Source organism: Octopus bimaculoides, chromosome 7, assembly GCF_046866305.1.
Source record: "Octopus bimaculoides isolate indiv1 chromosome 7, ASM4686630v1, whole genome shotgun sequence".
In the NCBI taxonomy this organism is placed as follows: domain Eukaryota; kingdom Metazoa; phylum Mollusca; class Cephalopoda; order Octopoda; family Octopodidae; genus Octopus; species Octopus bimaculoides.
Window position 1 is genome coordinate 58,628,190 of NC_142934.1, and position 19,317 is coordinate 58,647,506.

Sequence of the window (19,317 nt, forward strand, 5' to 3'; positions counted from 1 at the left end):
TCTCAAGTACTTGACCTCTATCTACAAAGAGAATGTCAATGAATGTCTCACCACCAACATCGGAATTGTAATGATGTTGATACAAATATAAAGCAACAATGTACTAGCAGCTACGCTGATAGAGTAGAAAGTAAATTAATTAATCCTAAAAGTAAGTGAGATTTATAGAAAGAAGGAAGAAATTAGAAAGAAACCATTCATGAAAGTACTATGGATTTGATTAAAGTGAGGCGATATAACATGGCTTCAAAAAAATAAACGATTAAAACGATTCTTATGAAGGATACAAATAAATAGAAGAACCATACTATTACACGTTGGGTGTGTAGGTCAATGATATCGAGTCTAAGAGTTCTGAGAGCTGGGACATAAAATAAAAGCATAAAAGAAAATAACATTATAAAGGGGAGAGATAACCAGCAAGGTTAAGTCATTTGAAACTATTATTGGGAGTTGTAAGGTTTTAGGAAAAAAAGTAAATAAACTGTGTGGTAAGTAGCTTGCTTACCAACCACATGTTTCCGGGTTCAGTCCCACTGCGTGGCACCTTGGGCTAGTGTCTTCTACTATAGCCTCGGGCCGACCAAAGCCTTGTGAGTGGATTTGGTAGATGGAAACTGAAAGAAGCCCGTCGTATATATGTATATATATATATATATATATATATATATATATATATATATATATATATATATATATATATATATATATATATTCACACACATATACACACCCATACATATATATATATATATATACATATTTACAGACATTTTGTTGGATGGTCGTTGACTGCTCAGGAGTTCATCCGCCTTTTGACAGGTCTTATTTTTCGTCCTGCAGGGTGTCCAACAACACCCTGCTCACCAAGCAAGCCTGGTGGGGTTGCCAGTTTAGTCGCCGACGACCCGACCATGCAACAGGTTGTACTGGATTACATGTTACCAGTAGCACTGAAGAGCGAAAACCACACTGAGACTCAGACACCATACTTGGAACTATAAAGGTATTTAAACGTTCTAACAAAATGCGGGCGAGCACCTTTCCAACCACAGACAAAAGGGAAATCCCACGAAAATTACCACACAGATCCTTTGGCCCCGATTTATATAAGGAGACAAGAATGGCATCAATCCAGTCTTGAGGCACTTTCTCACTTCTCCAACAGTGACAAATTAAAATATTTAAGAGTTCCATCATTTTGTCACCCCCATATTTCAAGACTTCTGCACAGATTCCATCAGATCCTGGAGACTTGTTGTTATTCAGCTTATTCATAGCTAAATAAATGTCATTTAGAGTTGGTTCAGATGCCATCTCTTCTATAACTGGAAGTTGTTCAATTTTTTCTATCGTCCTCATATTAACGGATGATGGTCTATTCAAAAGTGCAGAGAAATCTTCTACCCAACGCTTATGAATAGAAGCGGTGTCAGTCAGAAGAAAACATCCATCTTCTGTTCTCACTGGAGCTACTGAAGAAGATTTTGGACCATATACCTCCCTAACATAAGAATACAAACAACTGGCATCATTTCTATCAGCTGCTTCTTGTGCCCCTTTTGCCCTATCATTCCACCATTCCTGTTTAATTTTCCTTAGAGCAGTTTGCACCCTCCTTTTCAGCTTTCTGTAAGTTTCATTTGAATTGGGATTCAATGACTGAGAGAGCAGTGTATTGCCTAAGTTTTGTTTTTCTAAAAGTAGATCATGAATTTCTGCTGATCTATCTGAGAACCAATCTCTGGATTTATGAGATTTAAATCCCACTGACGAACTTGCAGCCTGAAATACTTTTGTTTTGAAATCTTCCCATAAATTGTTTGGGTCAAGATTCATACTTTCTATAGCGTCGTGGAATCTTTGCAAGTTGCTTGATAATTTAAAGTTTGCAACGTTTAACTTTTTGGGTATCTTAGGACCAGACTGTCGGTTTTTAGGTTTTATCGAAAAATCTATTTTGCCACGCAGTAGATGATGGTCAGTCCAGCTCTCTGCCCCTCTCATGACCCGAACGCTAGAAATGTCTTTCATATCACATTTCCTAATCAAAATATAATCTATGAGATGCCAGTGCTTAGATCTTGGGTGCATCCAGGTGGCTTTATATTTATTTTTCTGCTTAAACAGAGTGTTGGTGACAACCAGATCATTCTCAGTACAAAACGTCAAAAGAGCTACTCCATTTCTATTGCATTTTCCAATCCCATGTCGACCTAAAACAGGCCATGAAACATAGTCCCTTCCAACTCTTGCATTGAAATCTCCCAAAATGACCAGCTTGTCAGAAATTGGTACTTTCCTCAATATTCTTGCTAGATTGTCATAAAACTGTCCCACAGTTTCCTCAGAATGGGACATTGTTGGTGCATAAATACTGACAACGGTAAGAAACCTACCTCTTGTCAGTTTGATACGGCATGACATGATCCGGTCAGATATACCACTTGGAAGCTCTGCAATGGAGGACACTAATGTATTCTTGAGAGCAAACCCAACACCAGATTGTCTACGCTGACCCTTAGGTAGGCCTTTCCAGAAGATAGTATATCCATAAGCAGATTCCATTACTTGACCCTCACCAGAGAGACGAGTTTCAGAGAGAGCAACTATATCAAGGGAATATTTCTTTAGCTCACATGCAATAAGTGCAGTACGCCTTTCTGGCCTCTTCGTGAAATTATCATCAAGAAGTGTGCGCACATTCCAACAGCCAAAATTCAAACGATGTTTATTTTTACTTTTTCTTGAGGACTGTTTGACCACAGTGGCAGGATGACGACCGGGTCCAGCCTGTGATACACTGGGACACCTACCGGGCCAGACCTGTTCCCCTGATGTTCCCAAGCCTTTTTTGCCATTTACTGAATTTGTTTCAGACATTTTAAAATAAGTTACAGGTGCATTTTTAGGTTTCTGCCAACCAACCAATTGAATGATTTTTAGTGGGTGTAGCTTGCACTGCACTACCCCCACTTATTAGCCCAAGAAGACTTTTACCGGTGTGACAAGAGAATTGACAAAACCAGGAATTTCCAAGGCCTCAGGTTTTATTTCGGAGATTTCCTTCTCCTAGGTAGATTACCAACCAAGGTTAAAGAGCTTCTACCTGCCCATGAGGTAAGCCGTCCCATTCCAGACACCTAACCGACACTCAGACACTCTGTAAAGTGATCAAATATCACTCCGGTGACCGATGTGGAGCAGCTCATAAAAAAAAAAAAATTAAATCAATAAAAAAATAATAAAAAAATATATATATATAAATAAAACATAAAAGATAAAAAATAGTATATATATAAAATTAAAATTATTCATATATACATATTTACAGGTTTTCGTTCCTCCAGGGGCACAGCTGATTGTATCTTTACTGTCAGACAATTACAGGAGAAGTGCATTGAACAGAATCTTGCTCTGTACCATTGCTTTGTTGATTTGAGCAAAGCATTCGATACTGTTAATCGAAGTGCTCTGTGGCTAATTCTGGGGAAAATTGGTTGCCCAGAAAAGTTTATAAACATGGTCAAGGCTTTGCATCTGGATATGAGAGCTAGGGTTAATTTTGGTGGTAGGCTTTCTGAATCTTTTGCTGTGGAAAATGGAGTAAAGCAGGGAGACCTTGATGCACCCACCCTCTTTGCAATATACTTTGCCGTTGTGGTGTCACATTCCTTTCAAAACTCTGAGGAGGGTATCTACATAAAATATCGAACAACGGGGAATGTTTTTAATTTGACCCGACAGAAGTTTAAAACGAAGGTTTTTACTTCACTTATTAAGGAACTTTTGTATGCTGACGATTGCGATCTGGTTAGTCATTCTGAATCGGGTCTGCAATCCCTTGTATCTGCATTTGATGCAGCTTGTGATGATTTTGGCCTGACCATCAATCTGAAAAAAACAGTTGTAATGTATCAACCTGCGTATGGTGCTGTTTGTAACCTCCCTAAAATTTTTGTTAAGGGAAAGTTACTTGAGGTTGTCAATTCATTTGTCTACCTGGGAAGCTCTGTTCAAGATGATGGAAATCTTGATACGGAAATACACCTGCGAATTCAAAGGGCAGCAAAAGCATTTGGTGGCTTGGAGTCACGCGTCTGGCGCCAGCGACATATAAATAACAATACAAAGCTGGCTCTTTACAAATCATTTGTCTTAACATCCCTATTGTATTCCTGTGAAACTTGGACCTGTTATGAAAGGCATTTTAAAATGTTAGAAAAATTCCACCAAAAATGCCTTCGTCATATTTTAAGAATTAAATGGAATTCTTTTACTCCAAACACAGATATCCTTGCATCTGCAGGCATCCCCTCAATTAAAGCCATGATTTTGAGGAACCAATTGAGATGGTGTGGCCATATTGTTCGAATGGCAGATGGACGCATGCCGAAACAGCTGTTTTATGGTGAGCTTTCAGAGGGGAAACGTTATCGGCATAAACCTAAAAAAAGGTTTAAGGATGGCATAAGGACTGCTATGAAGTCAATTGGAATGGCCCCAAAATATATAGAAGTCCTCGCTTCAGATCGAGTTGGATGGCGAACAAGGGTGTGGAGTTGAGTGAAAGCATTTGAAGAGGCCAGGATGATGCAAGCAGGGCTCAAGAGACATTTAAGGAAAAATGTAAAGACTGAGAAGGTGAATGACAAGGACCTTTTTGTGTGCACAATCTGTGACAGACCATGTCTGTCCTTGGCTGGCCTCAAATCTCACCTGCGAACCCATGGAAAACAAACCTCATCCAGCTATTCTGATTATATGTCTGTGCACATGTTTGAATGTGGTGTGTGCCAGAGGGTTTGCAAATCCAATGGGGGTCTTAAAAGACATGTTAGGATCCACAATGAGCAGAACTTACTTGCAGGTATTGGTAGTGCAAATCAGAGGTGCAATCTGTGTGGGTGTTTTTTCAAAACACTGTCTGGTTTAAAAAGCCACATCAGACGCCATGAAAGGGCTAAGGTGTAGGTGCAGGAGGTGGTCAAACTCTGTTTAAGGAGTAGACAACCACCATATATATATATATATATATATATATATATATATATATATATATATATATATATATATATATATACGTGTATGTATGTTTGTGTGTCTGTGTTTGTCCCCCCACCATCGCTTGACAACCGATGGTGGTGTGTTTACGACCCCGTAACTTAGCGGTCCGGCAAAAGAGACCGATAGAATAAGTACTAGGCTTCCAAAGAATAAGTCCTGGGGTCGATTTGCTCGACTAAAGGCGGTGCTCCAGCATGGCCGCAGTCAAAATGACTGAAACAAGTAAAAGAGTAATAGAGTAAACGACTTTAGTCACGGTCATAATAAAAAGCAATAATAGATTTTAATAAATCCTGTCCAAACAAGGTTGACACAAAATAAATAGAAAAGTTAAAAAACTATATAAACGTGAGCAGAATATTGAGAAAAACACTAGGAAAAGCGAGTAAAAGAGCAAGCGTTTCTTGCTGTTCTTGACGTTGTTATTGCTGTTGTTATTGTGCTTTTATTGCAAATGTACTATTTGCGACAAAACATCAGAAAAAGAAAGATAACACTGGTCAGCAAAATTAAATGTATTATACTTATTATGAATGCAAACCAACTTTTTTAGACTAATCTTTCACACTGATTACAAAATGTCACTCCATTTGATTGCAACACGTATAAGTTTTTCAGTACATACATGCGAATATTTACACTAAGGGATAAAGGGCAAAGTTGATTTCTATGCCCTTTATCCCTTAGTGATCGATAGAATAAAGTAGCAATCCAGTTCTGCAGACGACGATATCGACATATTTTCCCCTAACAATTAGAAAGAATTATTATTATTTGTATTTACTTTATGAAGTTTGCAGTTTTGTATTATTTAAACGTGTTTTAAGCGTGGAAAAATATCTAGTTTGATTTTATGTTTACTATTACATGAATTTATTTATTTATTATTTTTTTTTAAATGCATATTTTACCTGTGAATTTGCGTGTGTAAACTGGGAATGCATACAATGAGCTTCTCTGTCCTAGGAGTACGGAAAACACTCGGCGAGAAATGGGAGAAAATTTGAAGAAAGAAGAAGAAAAAACCAACAACATAATAATAACAATAATAATAAAGAAAATAGAATGCATGGACAATTTCATAGAGATGTTGAATATAAAACAGACAGAGAAAAAGGATGGCTGTAGATGACTAAAATGATTTAAAACCGGAAACAGAGGCTCTAATCTGTGCTGCCCAAGAGAAACCACTAAAAGCAAACTACATAAAATACAGAATAGACAACACATCAGAAAGTGATAAGTGCAGAATCTGTGGACAAAACGGTGAAACTGTATGGCATGTTACCAGCAAATGTACGCCACTAGCTCAGAAGGAATATAAGAGACGTTACGACAATATAGCAAGGCTTGTCAATTGGAAACTTTGCAACAAGTATGGACTTGACAGAGCATAAAATTGGTACGACCACAAACCTGAAGGCATCATCAAAAATGATAATGCAAAGCTACAGGGATTGAAACACGAACATCGTTTGTCAAACAGAAAGGCAAGCACACACACACACACACACGTACAAATACACACCCACACATGTGGAAAGATCTATCTATCTATCTATCTATCTATCTATCTTGTATGAGCGGGTGTATTCGTGCCATATTTATTAATGGTTATTTTTAATACTTTTCTCGTTGGATTGCGTGTTCGTTTCTCTTTTTGCATCTGTGATTTTATTTTATTTTTGATCTACATAAATGAAGATATGTCCTCCGTCTGGCTGCTTTCCTTTCTTCAAAACGAGAAGAAATTACATTGCGGAACTGTTATTTTAACGAGTTGTATTTATTTATCACCCGATGGGATACATCTTCACCGCCGGGTGCTCCTGAACCAGTTGTTGAGTGTCCCACCCAGGAGGTATCGAGGCTAGATATGTCGAAAAAATTGATTAATAATAAATTCTCGTATATTTCATCTTCCGTCTTTCATTTGTTATATATAACCCACTCACAAAGCTTTGATCGGTCCAAGGCTATAGTAGAAAACACTTTTCCACGGTACTACGCAGTGTGACTGAATCAGAAACCATGTGGTCGGGAAGGAAATTTCTTACCAGACAGCCATACGCTGTGTATTTGTTATGCAACGGAAGATATAACTCTATTATAACTATTTAAGTTGTTTTATTTTTTCTTTCCCACTGTCTCTATGTTTGTATATCTGCGTGCGTTTTTCCTAATGCGAATGTAGGAAAATGCGTCTTTGTGTCGTTCATGCTGATTTAACACATTTTAACCTCTCCCTCTCTCGCCCTATCTCTTATCCCCTCTCTCTCTCTCTCTGTATGTGAAGAGGGGACGGGTTGAATCTACAAGTTGAATCTACGAGTTGAATCTACGAGTTGAATCTACGAGTTGAATCTACTTTGCAATGTTTCTCTCTCCCTCTCGTTCTCTACATTTTAATGTTTATACGAGCACACATGGGTGTGAATGCAGTGTACATGTGCATGTACATCTTGTGCATATGCGTATGTATTTGCCATAAGTGCCCCCAAAAAATGTCGCCAAAGAAAATCCTCATCAAAAGTGGTTTAGTAGTACCTAGACATCTATGCTGACCGGCACTCTAACAGATGCGCCCGGGCCCCCCATCTCATTTTTATGCAAACCCTAAGAACGAAACGAAAGGTCGATTTTTGAGTAGGATCTACTGTTCTATTGCTTCTGCTGTCTAATAATTATTTCTAACAATCATTTATGGCCATAAATTTGTTGGCTTTTATTTTTTTTTCTTCAGTCATTGGACAACAGCCGTATAGGGGATCAATTACATCATATCCATCGACGCTAGAGAGATGAAAGTAAAGTTCAATCCCGGTGAGATTTGGACCCGGAACGAAGCGGGACGGAATTGGATACTTCGCATTTATTTCGAAACCGGGCTATTTAGGCTATTCATTTCTCCCATAACCATAATCCGTTATTATTATTATTATTATTATTATTATTATTATTATTATTATTATTATTATTATTATTTTATTGCTGTTGTTAACAACAACAACATAAAAGATCTATAGCGTTGTACCAGTAATGGAAAATACTTGAAAAGATTTCCTCCCCACTGGATATTGAAAACAAGCAATAAAAAAGGGCTTCCAATTATGGACCAACGGGACTGTCAAACATACCACAACAAGATAGGAAGAAGAAAAACATTTATAAAATCATATGGAAAACGAAAAACGAATGAAAGCTTCAAAGAAAACTGTTAATGAGGCTATTTTTAAATATTACTAACTTGCTCGCATAACACTTGCATGTTTGATGCATTACATTCCAATTTTTTTTCGCGTTTGCATTTTGGTAAAATTGATAAAAATTGATAAAATTAATGAACACAAATAAACATTGAGTGAAAATATTTAACATCTGAGATTTAAATATGCACTTCATAAAGAAGAAAAAATATTTTACGAAACATATTACGTATAAAGAAATACATCATTATCATAATTAGGTGTCATCTGCTCTTAGCATATTGTGTATAAAGTATATCCATTCGGATATTTTTCTGCTATTCTTACACTTTTAGCATATCATAGTTTAGTACAGCCCTTAATGTTATCAAACCCGTTTGTTCTAGGTCTTTCTTTAGAGCGTTTACCGTTTATCTTTTGTTCTGGTAATACATTTTTGAATGCCCTGTGCTCTTAATATCTAACCAAAATATTTTGGCTTCCTTCTTTAATAGCTGAGAGTACTGATCTTTTTGTATATGCTGGTAGCAGGTCGTTAGTTTTAACCTTCTTGTGACTGTGTGGTGAGAAGCTTGCACCCCAACCACATGGCTCCGAGCTCAGTCCCACTGCGTGGCACCTTGGGCAGGCGTCTTCTACTATAGAGCCTCCGGCCGACCAAAGCCTTGTGAGTGGATTTGGTAAGCAGAAACGGAAAGAAGCCAGTTGTATATATATATATATATATATATATATATATATATATATATATATATATATATATATATATATATGTGTGTGTGTGTGTGTGTGTGTGTGTGTGTGTGACTTTATATCTATGTTTGTCCCCTCCCCATCGCTTGACAACCGATGTCGGTGTGTTTACATCTCCGTAACATAGCGCTTCAGCGAAAGAGACTGGTAAAATAAGTACTAGACTTACAAAGAATAATTCAAGTGTTTCGACTAAACTCTTTAAGGCGGTGCTCCAGGATGACTGCAGTAAAAATGATTGAAACAAGTAAAAGAATGTTTATATATCAAAAGCTCTTATTTTTTAAGATAATGTTTTCATCTACGTCCATATCTCAGGCCATATAATAGTGTGGACTATATATAACATTCACGCAGCCTTTTTCGTTTTTATATGTTTATATGTGGTGTCAAAGCTTGCGACGTTTTTTCAAATGTTTTCCTTGAAATTTCTATTGTTCGTCTAATTTCAGTTTCACATTTATTATTTTCAGACTGCATAAAACCAATCCAGACCATGATCGAAATTTGTTCTATTGGTGTTATATTTATGGATATATTGACATCAGGAGGTTTTACTATAATTTTGGTCGTTTTAGCATATACTTACATTCGATCTTTTCATTGACTACATTGGCCAATTGCTGCAATTCGTTTGTGCTCAGTGTTAATAGTGCGGTATCATTTATACACCAGTTCTTGTTAAAGACTGACTCTGCCAATTATAATTCCAGACATTTCTTCAACATCTCGGAATATTTAGGTGTATAATTTAAAGAGACAAGAAGATAACACGCATACTTATCTCTTTTCTTTATTTTAAACTCTGATGTTCTGTTCTTAACTGAAAATGTACAGACGCCTCCAAATCTAGACACAAAGCTATATTTGACATCCATATCCTAATCAGTCTGGAAACTGAATGTAATGAGGCTGGTAATAACCCTATAAACAGTACAGTACTAATTCCACAAAGTCTTTTCCTAAGGCATGAAATGAGCTTGGAAAAAAAACATAAGAAAAACTCCAGATACTGTCCATGAGCAGGCAGAAGTATAAGTACCTATATACGAAGCCTTTCTAATTACAAGCAAAGTAAGCATAATTTATTGAACAAGGTATTCATAACAGCAAATCTCAAAAAAAAAAAAAACAGCAACAATTTTCTTTCAAACACCGCAGATTTAAACATCAACACATAACTACTGCATAAATTTTATTCATATTACCTAATTTGTACAATGAGACATCTTCTCTGAAAAAGGCAGCCTTCAGATCAAAGTTGTTTACTGCTCTAACCCAGATAGGCACAAAACTGACCTAAATTTTCTAGGTTGAAACCCATGGTTTCATGACATTTACATATACTACTGTCAAACACACAAACACACACGCACACACGCACACACACACACACGAATGCACACATATGTGTGTGTGTGTGTGTGTGTTGCGAATGCACATATATGCGTGGTGCGCACGCGCATGTAGGTTTAGTCACGGGGTTGTATTGGCAAAATTTTTTTATTGAAAATGCTTTTTCAGAGAAGACGACACGCACTTAAGACAAAATGTATTGTGAATTGAGGCCATTACAATCAGTTTCATTATTCTAATTCCTGATAGAAATCATCAGAAGGTGATTAGTGATAAAAGCTATGACGAAGCAGGTTTATATATATATATATATATATATATATATATATATATATATATATATCACAAGACGAGGGAATTATTCTTGAACCTGATGTCTCCTAGGTGTTCTGTAAATCATCCCAGGAAACATCGGTATGTACGTTCGATATATAGAGTATAACCGAGGAAGTAAACAAAAAACAAACAAATAAATAAAAAACGCACTCATGCATACATATATGCACAGACTAAAAAGAACTACAATTACATACACAGCGCAACAGAAACACGACAGGAACACATACACTCAAAACATTTCCAAATATACACATAATCTCATTCTAAATCATCCTATGCATACGTCATATGCACTTATACAATCACTTAACACTACTTTCACAACATACGCATGCAACATAAATAGTCTAAATAGAATATCAACACAAATTTACACACGTTGACTGTAAAATATACATTTTGTTCATGACACTAAAATCAACGCACACAGCACATTTAACTCTCTAAAGATTCTGCCAGCTCATCGCCTAATACATTATTCCAAAATATTGACAGTAAGAGAAACAAATGAAATACGTGGCAGTCACAAAACATAAAAGATAAAGAAGCAGAAAACATGAAGAAGGAAAAGAACTATATTCAACAAAAAACTCCTATAAAATCGGAATCAGTAATACATTTTATAACAAACTATAATAAAAACAACACGGAAATAATAATTCGACCAACGACATATTAACTAAGCATAGAATGTCGAACTGGTCACATGTTACTTGCATGAAAACCAACCTCGGGATCAACAACACGTCAGTTAAATGAATAGAGAGGTGGCCATGTTTGAGACAAGTGAGACATATATGTATATATAGTTGAAGCTCCGATACATAGTAAAAAAATTGAAAATTCACAATCGTGCAATGCATGTAATCCGCGTGTATTTGATAAAGGAATGAATGACAGCCTTTTACAAATGAATGAAGGCATTCGCAGTAGGCACTAAGCATCAGATGCGCTAGATTCATTTCTATAACATTTATGATTCTTATGAGGTCGGCAGCTATGCAAAACAGATGGACTTGTTCTGAAAAAAAAAAAAAGACCAAGCATTCGGAGGTATTTTAGCACATGAATACAGAGTAAACATATCCTCTATATATTTTCATTACACCTGACTGTTATTCCTGGCATGTTGTCATTGATACCCAGTGAAAGAGAATTATGGATAGAAACTATACAATATCGATCAAGCTGTTAAACCCAAAAGCTTTCACAAAAAGATCATCTATTTTATTGTGTGCAATTATAACTGGATGCCATTTTTTTTTTCATCCGAATACTTTTGATGTAGATGACATCAAATAAAAACAACTAGCTTTCTATATTGTTACCAGAACGGAAACGGCATCATAAAAGGATATTTGTAGAGTGATAGAAAATATTGATTTTTTCAATAGGCACAAAGCTTGTTGTTGGGAGAAAGTAATCATTGGCGGCTGGATTACTCCAGTATACTAATAGGACTTATTTTATTGACCCGGGATAAATGAATGAGTAATTGGAACTCAGATATAGAGAGCCAACAGCAAAATGTTGAAACAAATATGGCTCAGTGCTCTTTTGTTAATAAAATACATTGTTCTTGAACATATGCTTTCGACAAAATAGGTTGCTAGCATTTGAGGTTCTCTCTTATTAGATGTATTCGTCACTGTGCAACAGTTACAAAGCTTCCAGTTAAGTGCTCATGTGTCACTAAAATAAGAAGAAACAATAAACACACGTGGTTCATGTTTAATTGTTGAAATTGTGAAACACTAAAAAGCTGAATGGAATTCAGAAGACAGGACATAATATTTATATCAATATGCTGACATTTGTGAAAATATGTTTCTGGAGACAGTAAAAGTAGAATAATTTCTGTGATTTGTTTCGTTCCAAAGGATTTTTCATGATCTCAAGAAGAAAGTAAATATATATATAAAAAAAAACATGAATTACATTTGTACTTCATCTGTAACTTTAATAAATTTCTTTTTAAAGAAATAAATGTTAGTTGTTATCGAATTGATGTGGAAAGTGGTGTGAACTAGTAATACTAGAAGTTTGAATTAAGGTACATACACACAAACATATATAATATACATATATACATACATACATATGTACATGCATACACACACATACGCACACACACAAGAAAGGGAGAAAGTGCGGAGGTGTGAAGAGAAGAAGTAGGTGTCAGAGCAAGAGAGGAGAGTAGAGGTGGGTAGGAGTGAAGAGAAGAAGTAGGTGTCAGATGAAGAGAGGAGAGAGAGGGAGTCAGGTGAAGAGAGGAGGGAGTTGAGCCCATGTGGGGCAAAGAAGCGAAGAGAGAAGATTAAAATTATGTTCACGGCGAAGACAGGAGTCCAGATGGACCCGGTCAAAGACAATCCGAACACAGACAGGTGTTGTAGTGAATAACCGGTAGAGCGGAATTGGCGCGAGACACGGGTTTCATTGCTAGGTCTGATGTCTCGGAGGTGCTCAGCGAATCGGTCGGCCAAGCGGCGTCCCGTTTGACCTATGTACAGAGAAGGGCAGAAAGAGCAGAATATGCTGTAAATGACGTTGCTAGAAGTGCAAGTAAAGGAGTAGGTGACATGATAGTAACGATGATGGGTGTCTGTGAGAATGATAGTGTTGAAGAGGTAGGGAACAGGGGAAGGAGCCAGGCTGGGAGGTGGAGCTAAGTAAGAAAGTGTGGACCAGGAGGTCACGCAGGTTATGGGCTCGTTTGAAGGAGGGAAGGAATAGGTTGGGGAAGATATGCGAGGTGGAGGGGTCGGACTGAAGTCTCCAGAAAGCTCGGAGAATGGTGCACTGGAGGGGCAGAGTGGAGGGGTGGTGAGGGGGAAATGAGAGACGTGCAACAGCGGTGAGGGTGCAGAGAGAGCAGAGGCACGGTGCACGGAACATGCTCTGGCAAGGGCTATGTGGATAGTGGTGAGGGTATATCCACGAAGGATGAAGTGGCGAGCCATGAGTTGTGACATAGTTGTTCGGCCAGAGAGCTCGATAGAATAAGTACTAGACTTACAAAGAATAAGCTCTGGGGTAGATTTCTTAACTAAAACCCTTCAAGGCGGCGCTCCAGCATGGCCACAGTCAAATGACTAAAAGAGTAAATATATGTGTGTATGTGTGTGTGTATGAGAGAGAGATTGAGAGCGGGAGAGAGTGTGTGTTCGATTAGAATTCTGTTTTGAGCAGAACTTATTTCTTTTTAATTAGGTCTGTGAATTTATAAAAATTTGTTCCAGGGTAAACCTCCAGCAATATTTACAAAACTGATTTAAACAAGCATATTACATTGTTGGATACGAATTAGAATGTCGAATAAGTATTCATTTTAAAATAGATTACAAACGGGAAAGTTTCAACTGAAATTATATCCTTTGAATGTCACGCTGTAATAAAACTAAAACCCAACTTCGATTTGAAAAGAATAAAGGCAATTAATATAAATAGTTTGAAATATATGCGTTCAAGATAAAACAGAAGCAGCTATCAGCGATATGGTCGCAGGCTCTTGTTCTTTGATAATGAAATTATAAATGATTATTTCAATAATTGCTTTATATCAACCAAATCAGTCTTTAATAATATTGTCTTGAACATTATTTATTGTAACAATTGTTGTTTCAAATTGCAGAACTGTAAATTTAAAACGAATATTGCATTGCATGCAATATGCGTAAAGTGAAAAAAGGAAATTACTTACATCTGTTTCAGGCCAGTTAAATTTGCAAATGTGAAATTAAGCAGTTCACTGATTCGGTTTCTTGCTAATGACCTAAAAGAAAATAATAGATAAATAAATTTAGTTTTCGTATTTCAAAAATATTGATATTAGATTGCCATTCTACAAAAATATTTATTCAAAATTTTCATTTTTATTATCATAATCAACAATTACATTTTGTTTAATTATATTCCTTGCTAAAATTTAATCAAACTTAGAGCAATTGTTTGTTAAACTGTTTTCGAGACAAAGAATCGATTTGATAGAAAAATGATGAGTTTCATGATAAGAAATCAAAAATCCATATTTTAGAATAAAATAATATATGAACTTAAACGTGTATCATTGTAATATTTTAGATTTATATTATAGTAATTAGAAGATAAACGTTCCAATAAGTTAGATAAATTTCGCTCTTACACACGCAAACACACATAATAACTATATGAGTGGTTGTCTGTAGGTGTGTGTATATATATATATATATATATATATATATATATATATATATATATATGTGTGTGCGTGTGTGTGTATGTATATATATATCTATATATGTACGTATATATGTATGTATGTATATATATATATGTACGTAAATATGTGTGCATTTATATATGTATATATATGTACATATATGCATATATATATATGTATATATAAATATATATTATATATGCATACATATACAGACACACACACAAACACACACACACACACACATACACACACACACATACACATATATAGGGTGCGGTGAATAAATTGTCGTCTAACTTTCGCAAAAACGAGAGTGACATTGACATCTCATTTTAACAGATATATTTATCAAAATTTCATTAAAATATCTTGAAATACTAGAGAGTACATTTATTCAATAAAATCGCCATTGGCTTCAATCACGGCCTCCAGGCGACTTCAGAATCTCCTGCAACTCTTCTTCTGGACGGTCTCCTAGTTTAAGTTGGTGAATGTTGCCATAATCCTCGCCTTCAGTTCGTCTTTGGTATTACAAGGAGTTTTGTTGGTCTCTTGCTCAACTGCATACCACACTTAATAATCAAGAGGATTGTAGTCTGGGGAGTTAGGAGGCTAGATATTAGGGGTGATGTGGTCTCAGAAATTGTCTGACAGCCATGACTGGGTTCTCCTGCTTGTGTGGTATGGTGCAGAGTCCTCTTGCCAGACACAGGGTCTTCCAGTAGCCACTCTCTTGACCCAAGGCAGCACTACCTCCTCCAGGCACTTGAGGTAGGCCTCCTCCAGGCAGTTGATGTAGGCCTCCTCCAGGCAGTTGATGTAGGCCTCCTCCAGGCAGTTGATGTGGAGTCTGAGGCCTTGTGGGAAGATGGATGGAGGGCTAATGTCGCCATCACTACTGATCAATCCAAACACCATGATGTTGATTGGAGGCTTGATTTATATCACTCTCGGCACATGTTTTTGGGACACGGTAAGCCAACGACTGTTCTGAGTGTTCACTATCTGCTCCTGGCAGAAATTTTTCTCCTCTGAGAAAAATCAAAGCATGTTCAGTTGGAGGGGTGCTTCAGTTTGTTCAAAAGCTTCGTAGCGCAGTCTTTCCTCATATCCTTGATGACTTAGGATAGAGATAGGACCTTTCTTATCTTGTATGAAGAATACCGAATGTTTTCATACACTACCTACCTGATGAGAAACTCAGACCCTCCCATGTGCCTAGCGACGGAGCTAATTGACTTGGCGGAGTCGTTGTCAATTATGACCTCGATCTCACCAACAAATTCAGGAGTTCTTTTCTTATCAGAACGATCAGAGTTAGTTATCCGAGCTACCATGCCTTCGTAATCACCATTAGACACATCCAACTCTTTCTGAACCCTCTGTACTGTCCTCAGGTTGACACCCAAACACTATAAAATGTTCGTATTGGAGCTTCTGACGCCAATGGCAGTACAGCATGTCGTTTCCAAGTTCCCAAATTTCTGGCTGAGTAAATTGGCATCATGGTGCTGTTTTTCTCACAAACGGTGCGCAACTGACCCTACTACACTGTTTAGTCGACAAAATCAAAAGCAACGTGCATTCGAAAAATTAAAACTATAAAATGACGACAATTTACGCATCGTACCCTGTATATATATATATATATATATATATATATATATATATATATATATATATTCATGTATATGTAGGTATATATATATATATATGAATATATGTATATATTCATGTATATGTAGGTATATATATATATATATATATATATATGCACATATATATATATATATATATATATATATATATGCACATATATATATATATATATATATATATATATATATATATATATATATATATATATATATATATATATATATATATATATATATATATATATATGCACATATATATATATATATATATATATATATATATATATATATATATATATATGCACATATATATATATATATATATATATATATATATATATATATATATGTATATATATATATATATATATGTATATATATGTATGCATATGTATATATATATATACGTATGTATGTATATATATATATATATATATGTATGTATATATATGTAAAAAATATTCGCACATTCACTCCTCTGGCCGTATGTACACAGGAAGAACAAAGATCAGTGATCCGATTTCTCTGGTCTGAAGGCGTCAAGAGCTGCAATTCATCGCCGGATTTCAGTACAATACGAGGACTGCTCTCTACCGCGTCGAAGTGTGTATGAGTGTTCTAAAAGTTTAAAAATAGCCGGAGAAGTGTGAGCACAGGAAGTCCATCATTCCTCACCACTGCCTCAACATGCCAAGAGATGGTGTGGGTGAATTGTCGAGTTACCATCGATGTGATAGCATGTTCTCTGTAAATTAGTCAAGGTTCCGCGTATGAAATAATCCACGTCAAGTTTCGCTTCCATAAAGTCTGTTCGAGATGTGTGCCAACAGAGCTTACTGAAGCGCATAAGCGTATTCGTGCGAAAATGAAGGCTACAACGATGAAGGCGAAGCTTCTTTAGAGAGAATAATCACCGGACATGATATCTGTGTCTATCACTTTGGGGCAGTATGTGAAAGGTAGAGTATGGAGTAGAAACAGCCAGAATATAAGCATGCATTATATGCACACAGTCAGCTTATACATACACTCACACACACGCACACTGTTAGCTTATACATACACTCACACACACGCACGCACACACACACACACACACACACACACACACACACACACACACACACACACACACACACTCTCTCTCTCTCTCTCTCTCTCTCTCTCCCGCCGTCTCTCTCACTTACACACACACATAAAACAAAAATACATATGCACATACTTAGCTTGAATGATGAACTTACTGATGGACAGGCAACAGAGACAGGCAGATACACAGACAGACAGAGATAGATAGAGAGATAAGTTGATGGAGAGATTTATGGATAAATATGTACAGAATTTTTATCGCTAGCCTAATGAAATGGCAGAACACAATTAGGTTGAAAAAATATATACGATTATATTGACAACAAAACTCAACTTACAGAGATTTCAGATTGGACAAGTTTGAGAAGGCAAACGGTGGAATCTTTTCAATATGGTTTGTAGCAAGTGATCTGCAAAAAAGTAGGTAAGTATACAAAATACAATATACAAAGATTAATTTGATTTTCTCAATGATTTATCGTGCTTTTCGTATGATAAACTATTTAATTTTAACATTGATTAATGCTCCTTCAAATCTTCGATGATTCTTACGACATCATCATTTTCATCATGTCTGTTTTTTCTCTCGCTCTTTCTCCCTCATGTTAATGTGTACACACTTCCAGTGAAAAGAAGTAAATTAATAAATTTCGGAGTGACTAGAACATAAGCAATCAACACTATATATTCTCACACATAAACATCAGTAGATATTAAAAATCCCAAAATTTCTTCGTTGATTGTATCTGATAAAATTTTCTTCAGTGTTTCAATTTTTATTATTCCATCCTTGGTTTCGTGCATATCCTCAAAGGTATTCAACATGTTCTAGTCTCAAAACCTAATAAATTTGATAACGGATATTCATGTTTCTTTATGCTAGTATATTTGATATTAAAAAAAAAGAAAATTCCGTCTAGCTCAGTCTTTGTTTTGGCATTGTCTTCACATTTCCAATTTCTTTTTCTGGTTGCATATATCACAAATATATTAGCTTTGGTATTGGTTCGCCTTATTAATCCTCAACTGTCATATTTATTTTGAGAAACTGCAATTTCATGCAACTAATATTGTCTCTTTTGCATTCATTTCCATTTCGTAAGTTTATCCTTTTTCATCTATCTGTTGTTGCAATGTTTTTATACGATATTCACCAAGAGTAAATAAGATAATATCCTCTTTTTGAATTCCATTCTTCTTATTAACAACCTTAGTATGTGTTCTATTTCTTTGAAGATCTCAGCGTATAATTTAATTAGGCTTCTAACCTAGATAGTTCTTAATCTTAAATTTCTGGATTCTTTTCCATTCGCTTCTTACCAATGGTGTTTGCTTGCTATTGAATGAACAGATTTCGATAGATAGACGTTTAATCATTTCTACATGTGTGTATTTCGTGCATGTGTATGTATGCTTGCATGCATGTAAGTATGTCATTATTCAGTTTTATTTTAAGATTTCTTGCCAATAGAAAAAGAGCCGGTTTCTAAACTAGATCCAAGGCTTCTTCATTGGAATTTCAACATAAACAACAAGGTACTTTTGTACGTACATACGTATGTATGTATGTATGTATGTATGTATGTATGTATGTATGTATGTACGTATGTATGCATATGTACAAATTTATATGTTTTGTTTTATG

At 35.9% G+C, this 19,317-nt stretch overlaps 1 protein-coding gene across 6 annotated transcripts in view; it reads right to left on the minus strand.

The window, feature by feature from the left end:
• Positions 1-19,317, minus strand: part of LOC106873188 (uncharacterized) — a 713,512-nt gene that overhangs the window by 354,337 nt on the left and 339,858 nt on the right. For 4 of the 6 annotated variants that reach the window (XR_016242634.1, XM_089355369.1, XM_089355370.1 and 1 more), the window contains 2 exons: positions 18,011-18,082; positions 14,425-14,496 (listed from right to left, as the gene is read on the minus strand). Coding sequence is in view for 5 of the 6 variants with exons in the window: in XM_089355369.1 (XP_089211495.1) it covers positions 14,425-14,496; positions 18,011-18,082 (144 nt within the window). In the remaining variant the exon portion in view is untranslated. The remainder of the gene's footprint in view (positions 1-14,424; positions 14,497-18,010; positions 18,083-19,317) is intronic. The other 2 variants (XM_089355373.1, XM_089355371.1) reach the window with 1 other exon arrangement.